This window comes from Nicotiana tabacum, chromosome 14 (assembly GCF_000715075.1).
Source record: "Nicotiana tabacum cultivar K326 chromosome 14, ASM71507v2, whole genome shotgun sequence".
NCBI classification, from domain to species: domain Eukaryota; kingdom Viridiplantae; phylum Streptophyta; class Magnoliopsida; order Solanales; family Solanaceae; genus Nicotiana; species Nicotiana tabacum.
The window spans coordinates 46,048,344-46,057,946 of NC_134093.1; the positions used below are offsets into that span (position 1 = coordinate 46,048,344).

General features: G+C 37.9%; 1 protein-coding gene across 1 annotated transcript; it reads left to right on the forward strand.

Annotated features, from left to right (window-relative positions):
- Positions 1–8,042: 8,042 nt before the first annotated feature.
- Positions 8,043–8,471, forward strand: LOC142168923 (secreted RxLR effector protein 78-like). Its single transcript, XM_075230099.1, has one exon. It carries the CDS (start codon positions 8,043–8,045, stop codon positions 8,469–8,471), a length of 429 nt encoding a protein of 142 aa, XP_075086200.1.
- Positions 8,472–9,603: the final 1,132 nt, after the last annotated feature.

Here is a 9,603-nt window from a genome sequence, read left to right on the forward strand (position 1 = left end):
TGGCATCTGAGGTTCCGAGATCGGTGGAAGCCGTAGAAAGCATATCTCTTCCTTCTGCGATGATGGAAGTCAAAGGGCTGGCCACTAGGGTTTCTGATACTTCGCCACAAGAGGGACCATCGACCTCGCGGCCGGCTGACGATGCTTTTTCGCCAGCCGATGGGAGAGACAAAGGCGTTACCGAGGACGGCTATGAGACGGGCTCAGACCTCGATGCTGCAGAGCTGAGGATGATGGAAGAAGGATTTACTCAGCTCGAGGTGAGGTTGGAGGGGTCTACGTGGACTATCGTGATCCTCATGGATCGTGATCTGTTGAAGAACATAGAGAACGTGGTCTCTGCCCTTGGTCTCCTTTGCTCCGACGTGAAGGGTGAAACCCTCAAGGTGCTGGATGATGTTACCTTATCGTGGAGCATAGCTGGCCTTGCTCTCAGGGTAAATTTTTCAAGGCTTCTATTTCCCTGTCTGTTATATTCAAAGTTTTGGGCTTCATTTTAGTGCTTTGCCCTTGTCAGCGGAGGCGTTCTTATTTTTTATTCTCTTTCTTTTTGTGAATGGAGACCATGATCTTAGAAATTGAAAGCGCCCGAAGAGAGGAAAGGTGCAAGGCTATATTCACGAAGCTGCAACGCAAATACTTCGAGTACCGTGGCAAGTACCGGGAGATCCGTAGGCGGTTTGACAAGGGCAACAACTTGCAGGCCCTTCGGGACGAGTTGAAGCAAAACGATGACGAGCTAGTGAAGGCCATCGAGAAGTGAAGTGTCCTTGAGGGGACGTTGAGAAACAAGGAAGAAGAGCTCAAGGTCAGTAGGGCATGGAGGTCCAATGCAGCGACCTCTAGACTCAGGTGGTCGAGTTGCACAGGCAATTGGAGGAGTGTCGCCTGCAAATGGAGGTTCTTCATGGAGAGATCATTAACGTTGTGAGTAATACCTATCGTTGGAGGGAGAGAGAGTTAGTTACACTTCTCGTCCACCTGTTGTACAGTGCAAATCCTTGTATTTTGTACAACCGCGTCTCGGGCGGGCTTGTTGAGGACGCCAATTAGCGCGTCGGTTAGCCATGCTTCGAGGAGCTATTTTTATAGCTGGGGGCGTCTCTTCCCCCACAGATGTGGAGGCTCCCTTACCGAGGGATTTTGTGATGCTGCAATGAGGAGGCGGTGACCCATCTCGCCTAGGGGAGGCATTGGGCATTGCGCCTTCATCTGTTGTTTCGCAGCTTTCGTTGATGACGTTCATGAGGTTAGTTGGGAGGTCATTGATTATCCTCGCCCTTTCTTCCCTGTTACCTGCCATGTTGGGATTTGTGCACAAAAAGAACGGAGATCTTGTTCTTGCTTCCACTTTTTTTTTTACGTTTGTGATCCGCGTCAGTGATAGATCTAGAAGAAACTAAAAATTTAACTAGAAAATTCCCACAGATGACGCCAAATTATTTGACCAAAAAGTGTGGTTCTTGGCTCAAATAATTAAATTTATGTATTAAGAGGTTAAACCTAATTAATAATAATATTTCTAGATGCGAGTTATGAAAGTGTGATTAATGTTGAACTAATCTGGTAGAAAAATAGTAATGGTGTGTGACAATCATTCCAGATAACGTGAGTAATAAATGAGCATTAAATAGCAATGAACATTAATAAATGGCATTTGGGTAAATAAAAAAATAATTCACCTAATAAAGGAGAAGCTAGATATTATTCCTCCTGACAATGATGAATGACAAACAAATCCTTGAATGCTCATTATCCTCGGATCTGGTCGGGAGTATGGAATAATGACAAGAATCTTGATAAAAAAATGTTGTTTGTATCTTGGTAAGAGAGAGAGTCTTTTTTATCAAAGTGTGTTCTTACAAATGAATATCACCTGCCCTACATCATTGTCTCTTTTCCTATATATATGAGACATATCCCTAACAAACCCTAATAGTACAAGTGTAAAGAATATTCACTAGAATATTCTCTTTAAAATTCTATTTTGAAAACTAGTCATTACAGCTTTGTTAACGGTACTCGACCTCGACCATTATTGACATCTCGACCACGAATCTCGCTGCTTCCTGGTCGACTTCGACTATCCCTTTCCTTAGTGATATCTTGCCCTAAATATTTAGTATACAAAATGGCTATGAACGTATGTACATTATACTTTTTCAAAAAATTATCTTAAATTGAAATATTGTACTTTGAGAACATTTTTTTCCCTTATAGGAGTAACAATGCATGAATCAGACTAACCTTTCATATTCTCCTACCAAATCAAACCTACGTTTGAGCAATGTCGAAAAAAGAAGCAGATCCAGCCAGATTAGTGGCGGTGATAATCTAATTTTTTTGAAGTTTGGGAACTTTTAACATTATTATTATATTGATCATAGAAATGGGCAAAAGTGGGAAAATAAAAATATGTCCTACTCATCAGCACGTAAGGATGTTGAAGTCAATAGTCAACAATCAATATCCAGAAATATCAGAGGGGTATCTTTGTAACTTCAGTTTTAAAAAAGATGGAGAGCTTATCCAAAGAGCACTGATTGCGTGTCCACGAGACAGTTACTGACAAAATATTTAAATCTAGTACTCTACTATTTATATTATTGGATTGGTTAATTAACTCTTTTGTCAAAGACTATTTCCTGGAATCACTGTAAATGTGACGTGGCACCTAATATGGAGCCATTTTTCTCCCTAATTGCCTCGTTTACGAGAATTCTCTGGACAAGATGCTGGAAAAAGATCAATAGTTACGTAGATTCATGTCATGTGCACCATAAAATGATTAATGGCTGAAATTCATTTAATTTTTATATTAATAAAAAAAGAAAATGATAAAAATTTGTCTAACTCCATCATTAAGAATTCACCCAAGTTTCTCATTTTTTTTCCTTTTTTAATACATCAAAATATATCTCTTACTTTTAGCAAAATAAAACTGTATTCAACTTTTACTTTTATCTAATCCAACTTCATAAAATATTTGCAAGATTGCAAAAGTTCCAAATGAGCGTAGTCCGGCCCTAAGCGTAGGTCACAATGACTTGTACTGATGCTACAGAATGTTTATGAAACCGTTTGTGGAAAAATAAGATAAAAATCCTCTATATGTCCAATCAAGTTTACTAAAAGCAATACTTCACTTAATTTCATTTTTAAAATATCCAATATATCGAATACTCGAAAAAAAGTCCAACATAAAATAAAAACTGGCATAGATCATAATGTATTGTTATCTTAGAACTTTTGTGATCCTTAACTCTCGAAAAGGTTTGCCTGCAAGACGTAAATAATTTTGAAATATTAATAGCTAATTTTTACATTAAAGATAAAAATAAAAACTTCACCTAATAGGTACCTGATCATGAAAAAGCGAATAAGACTTTTGTGCATGTGCAAAAGTATTAAAACTAAAAGGTTCCTGCACAAATATAAATAATGAAGTTAGTTGAAAGAGAAATTATAAGTTTAACCTAGATTAAAATAAATTATTATATTACCGTCATCATTTGGGTAAAGCTAGGGTATGGCAACGAAAGTTTTTCTCTAAACTGTGGGATAAGCTAGCACAAGTCATAGTCTGAGAGGCACTTAAATCAGAATTCTCAAAAACAATTTCCTTTGATATTGGATCCTACCAATTAATAAAAACATTAGTGTAATTGCTTAAATATTATAAGAAATGATATATATGAGATACTCCAATAGTTGAAAAATAAAATGTGATATACCTGATTGAAACATTTTTCATTATCAGGTAGAGCTCTATCATCGACTCTCGGTCCATCCTGATTAGCGGACTGGTAATAAACTTCAGGCATGACAAGTGAGATGGCCTTACTCATAGCAGCATCTTGATGTGTAAAAATTATTTTTAGCTTTTTTCCAGATATCGCTCCAAGAAACGTTTCAAACAACCACTGAAAGGAATCTGCAGTCTCATCATACATTAAAGCGCCTCCGAAAACAACCATTTTTCTATAGTTGTTCAATCCAACGAAACTAGCCAAAGGTCTGTGCTCTCTATTCGTCTGGTAAGTAGTATCGAATGAGAGCACATCTCCAAAAGTATCATGGTCTATTATCATCTTTGATTCTGCCCAAAATATATTTGTGATCATATCATCAACATCCAACTGTACCGCAAAAAAGAAAGATGGATCTTCAGTTCTCTTCTTCTCAAAATACTCTAATAGTACCCCTGGACGAAATAAGAAAAAAAAAGTTACATTATACTTTATTATTTTCTAATATTAGAAAGTTACATTAAGAAGTCTAATAAAAATAAGAAATGATAATATATTTCTTACCGACATTGTATGTAAGTTTATTTACATGCTCCCCCTTGTCGCATAGCCTTTTGTCGTTTTGTTCAAAGGTAGTTTTTATGATTTAACTTGGTATAACCTAAATTTACTCGACCTCCAACTTGAAGACTCATAAAATCAAATGTTGCTTTAGAAAATAATCCACCATCCTCTGCTAAATCTATTTCATGAGCCTGAACTTCGTTTATCCTTCGGGGAGATGGCAACATATGAACCATTGTCGGTGGAACAAGTGCATGATTATGTTCCAATTCAACTTTAGTAATATGGTACTTTCCCATTGAGTGACGGGTAACAATAATATGAGCTTGACATCTTGTTCGAGTTTCTCTTCGTAATTTTTTAACTTGATCTTTTCATTTATCATCTCTACGAAAATCTTCCTTGAAACATATAATCTTCCGTGATGTTACATAACCCAATTTTTTATTTGTATTGATGTATTCTTTGGGAACACTAAAACCAACTCTTCTTGTATACTCATAATAATAATTAAGTGCATCCTCGTCACTATCAAACTCAAGGCCAAGTTTTAGTTCATAATCTACTAGCCCTTGAGGGTTACATTGTAAAACTTCTTCAGGAGTATTTTCGCACTTTCTATTCCCGAAATTCTCAACTATACTAAAAAAAAATCAAATTTAAAGCACTACGGAGTTCTGAACAATAATTCAAACCTAAAATAGGTACAAACATATTAACACCATCATAAATTAAATAATCATAATGAAATCTTTTTGTATTTGTAGTTTGTCAGATGAGGCATATGGATGAAAACATATAATATTAGATCAGACAAATATCAATTAATCAAACTAAAAATAAAAAATACAATTAAATTTAACAAGACCAAACAATAACTAATAATATATGAAAAGGTGAATAAAATGTTGTATTTCAAGAGATTGTTTGTTGTTGACGATAGCAACAATAAAACTTTTGGGTTTCGTAGGAAAAGAAATAAGATGAGATACTAGTAATACATATATTTTAATGATATGTATGATCTTTCCATAGGAGAAAATATTTTTTTGGCGGGTAAAAAAATCGGGTAGATGATTTCCGCCATCTTTAATTGCCTTTCTTGAAAAATTCAGTTGTAGCTTTATTTTGCTAAAAGTAAGAGACATATTTTGATATATTAAAAGGAGAAAAAAAAGTGAGAAACTTGGGTTAATTCTTAATGGTGGAGTTAGGCAAACTTTTACCATTTTAGTTCTTTTTTATTAGTATAAGAGTTAAATGGATCTCAACCATTAATCATTTTATGATCCACGTGGCATGAATCTACATGACTATTGAATATTACTTGAGATAATAATATTTGACTGGATTTTTTCCCAAGATGCTTATCCCTTCACAAAACAACAAAAGAAAAGAAAAAAAAAAAGGAGATCAGTATTCCTTGCACTTATGAGAAATTTTATTCTGAGTCTCACTCAACCAACAAATTTTGTGTGAGATCTTATTATTTAAGAGACACGTGGCGGTGGGTCCCATGAACCAATTTGCTCCTCCCTTTCCTCCTTTCTTCTCTTTCCAGATCTTTCCTTTTCTTCTCTATCTAGACGAGTCCATAAAATCTTCTTCAAGCACACCATTTCCAAGCAATACTTTCATTTTCATCTTTGTTTTCTTAAAACTAAATATCAATAATATCAAACTTCACTTGACCATTAAGTACTCTTGTAGAAAATGATGAAAATAACCATTAAGTACTCTTGCAGATTCATTCACATCTTATATTTTCATTTCCTCCAAAAACCAATTTAAACCTTCCAAATACCATCATTCTTACTTTGACTCTCCAAATTTTTAATGATTTTTCAACATCTCATTACACAAATCAAAATAGAGAGACAATAGAAATTATAAATGTTGTGGGTTAATTAGTTTAGGATATTGGAAATAAACTAATTTGATGATTTTACCATTTTCAAAAGAAAACAATTATGCACCTGAGCTCTCAGTGACTATGGGACAAAATTTATATGGGTCTAGCTAGTTGGATTAAGAGTTGTTGCAAATAAAAGAAGGATTTAAAAAAGAGGAATATGAAGAAAAGTGAGTGGCGGTGAGTGAGGAGAAAAGAGGGTAACGAGCAAGTGAAATGGGTCTCTTGTGTGTCATATCACAATAGACACTTGTCATACATAAAGCCCCTAGTACAACTGACATTACTTGAGTCTCATACGGAATAGAATTTCTCTGCACTTATGCTAAAGTCCGGATAGTTTAGGACTCAAAGCATGAATAAATTGTGTAAATTGAATTCTTTGTTTAATTAATATATATATATATATATATATATATATATATATATATTTTATTTTATTTTTTTTTTCATAATTACGGTCGACCACGACAGCGAACTGCATTAGAGAAGCTGTTAGGAGGTATTAGGGGTCTCGAAGGCTTACTTGGGTGGCCATAAAGGGACTGGTGGTGGAATGGGGAGGTCTAAGGAAAAGTGGAAGCTAAGAAAGCGGCGTGTTTGAAGCTAGTAGGGAGCACGAACGAGGAAGAGCGGAGGTCGTATAGGGAGTGTTATAAGAAGGCAAGGAGAGAGGCGAAGCTCGCGGTCACGGCGGCTAAGACTGCAGCTTTTGAAAGATTGTATGAGGATTTTGGGGGCAAATGAGGGGATACGAAGTTGTACAAGTTAGCCAAGATTAGGGAGAGGGAGGCTCGGGACCTGGATCGAGTGAGGTGCATCAAAGATAAAGACGGTAAGGTATTGGTAGAAGAGGCGTGTATCAGACGTAGATGATAGGAGTACTTTCATAGACTCTTGAACGAGGAAGGGGATATGAACATCGTGTTGGATGAGTTGGAGAACTCAGAGAGTCGGAGAGATTTTGGGTTTTGTAGGCGTATTAAGTGTGAGGAGGTTGATGTGGCAATACGGAAGATGAGCAGGGGTAAGGCAACTGGGCCGAACGAGATCCCGGTGGAATTTTGGAAAGAAGCGGGTAGGCTAGGCTAGGCTTGGAGTGGCTTACTAGCTTGTTTAACGTCATTTTCAAGACGAAGAAGATGCCCGGAGATTGGAGGTGGAGTTTGATGATTCCATTGTACAAAAATAAAAGTGATATCCAGAACTGCAATAACTATATGGATATCAAGCTGCTGAGTCAGATTATGGATGTTTCGAAGAGGGTGGTGGAGAAGAGAGTGAGGACAGGTGTATCTATCTCTGAGAACCAGTTCGGATTTATACTAGGATGGTCAACTACAGAAGCCATTCACCTTGTGAGACGATTGGTGGAGCAGTATAGGGAGAGGAAAAAAGACTTGCACATGGTGTTCATTGACCTTGAGAAGGTTTATGACAAAGTCCCGAGGGAGGTGCTATGGAGATGTTTGTAGGTTAGCGGCGTCCCGCTAGCGTACATTAGGGTGATTAAGGACATGTATAAGTGCTAAGACTCGGGTGAGTACTGTGGGAGGATACTCGAAATATTTTTCTGTGGAGATGGGGTTGCATCAGGGATCAGCCCTTAGCCCGTTTTTGTTTGCCCTAGCGTTGGATGTGTTGACACGACATATACAAGGGATGTAGCTCGTGTTTGTTTGCCCTAGCGTTGGATGTGTTGACATGACACATACAAGGGATGTATACAAGGGAGTTTGATGATTACGTTGTACAAAAATAAAAGTGATATCCAGAACTGCAACAACTATAGGGATATCAAGCTGCTGAATCACACTATGGAGGTTTGGGAGAGGGTGGTGGAGAAGAGAGTAAGGACAGGTGTATCTATCTTTGAGAACCAATTCGTATTTATACCAGGACGGTCAACTATAGAAGCCATTCACCTTGTGAGACGATTGGTGGAGCAGTATAGGGAGAGGAAAAAGGACATGCACATGGTGTTCATTGATCTTGAGAAGGTTTATGACAAAGTCCCGAGGGAGGTGCTATGGAGATGTTTTAAGGTTAGCGGCATCCCGGTAGCGTACATTAGGGTGATTAAGGACATGTACGAAGGTGCTAAGACTCGGATGAGTACTACGGGAGGAGACTCGGAATATTTTCCTGTGGAGATGGGGTTGCATCAGGGATCAGCCTTTAGCCTGTTTTTGTTTGCCCTAACATTGGATGTGTTGACACGACACATACAAGGGAGGATGCCATGATGTATGTTATTTGCTGACGACATAGTTCTGATTGACGAGACACAAGTGGGTGTTAACACTATGTTGGAAGTTTGGAGACAGACGCGGGAGTCCAAAGGTTTCAAGTTGAGTAGGTCGAAAACTGAATACTTGGAGTGCAAGTTCAGTGATGAGAGGCATGGAGAAGAAGTGAAAGTAAAGATTGATATTCAAGTCATTCCCATAAGAGATAGTTTCAAGTATCTTGGGTCTATAATCCAAAACAACAGGGAGATTGACGAGGATGTTACTCACCGCATTGGAGCGGGTTGGATGAGATGATGGCTAGCTTCGGGAGTGTTATACGATAAGAGTATGCCGCCTAGACTTAAGGGCAAATTCTACAGGGTGGTGGTTAGACCGGCTATATTGTATGGAGATGAATATTGGCCCGTCAAGAAGTCCCATATCCATAAGATGAGCGTAGCTGAAATAGGAATGTTGAGATGGATGTGTGGACATACCATAAAAGACAAGATCAGGAATGAAGTTATTAGGGACAAGGTGGGAGTGGCATCCATAAAAGCTAAGTTGCGGGAATCGAGGATGCGATAGTTTGGGCATGTGAGAAGGAGAGACATAGATGCCCCGGTCAGAAGGTGTGAGAGGTTAACCATGGCGGGCTTGAGAAAAGGCAGGGTTAGGCCAAAGAAGTATGGGGGAGAGGTGATTAGGCAGGACATGTCGGTGCTTCACCTAACCGAGGACATGACTAGCGATAGGAAGGTGTGGAGGTCAAGGATTAAGGTGGTGGGTTGACAGATAGTTGTGAGTTTCTCCTAGGTTTATCAGTAGTATTAGTAATATTCTTGTTGTTGGTTGAAAGTTACTTCCTTTTATTTTGTTATTATATATGGTATTTAGCAACCACGTCCATTGTTTTTGAAAATTGCTACTGAAAATTGTTGCTCCCTGATTGTTACTATTTGATGCTTCTCTTTCTCCTCTTTTACTGAAAATTGTTGCTCCCTGATTGTTACTATCTGATGCTATTTTTTCTCCTTTTTTTTCGTTATCGTCTTTTGTCTCCCTCTTCTTTCTTCTTCTTCTTCTTCTTCTTCCCTTTTCTTCCTTTCCACTTTTTCTTGAGTTGAGGGTCTATTGGAAACAACAT

Excerpts from the sequence above, each read along its gene's own strand:
- LOC142168923 (XM_075230099.1), top strand. The coding sequence starts at position 8,043 with ATGGAGGTTTGGGAGAGGGTGGTGGAGAAGAGAGTAAGGACAGGTGTA.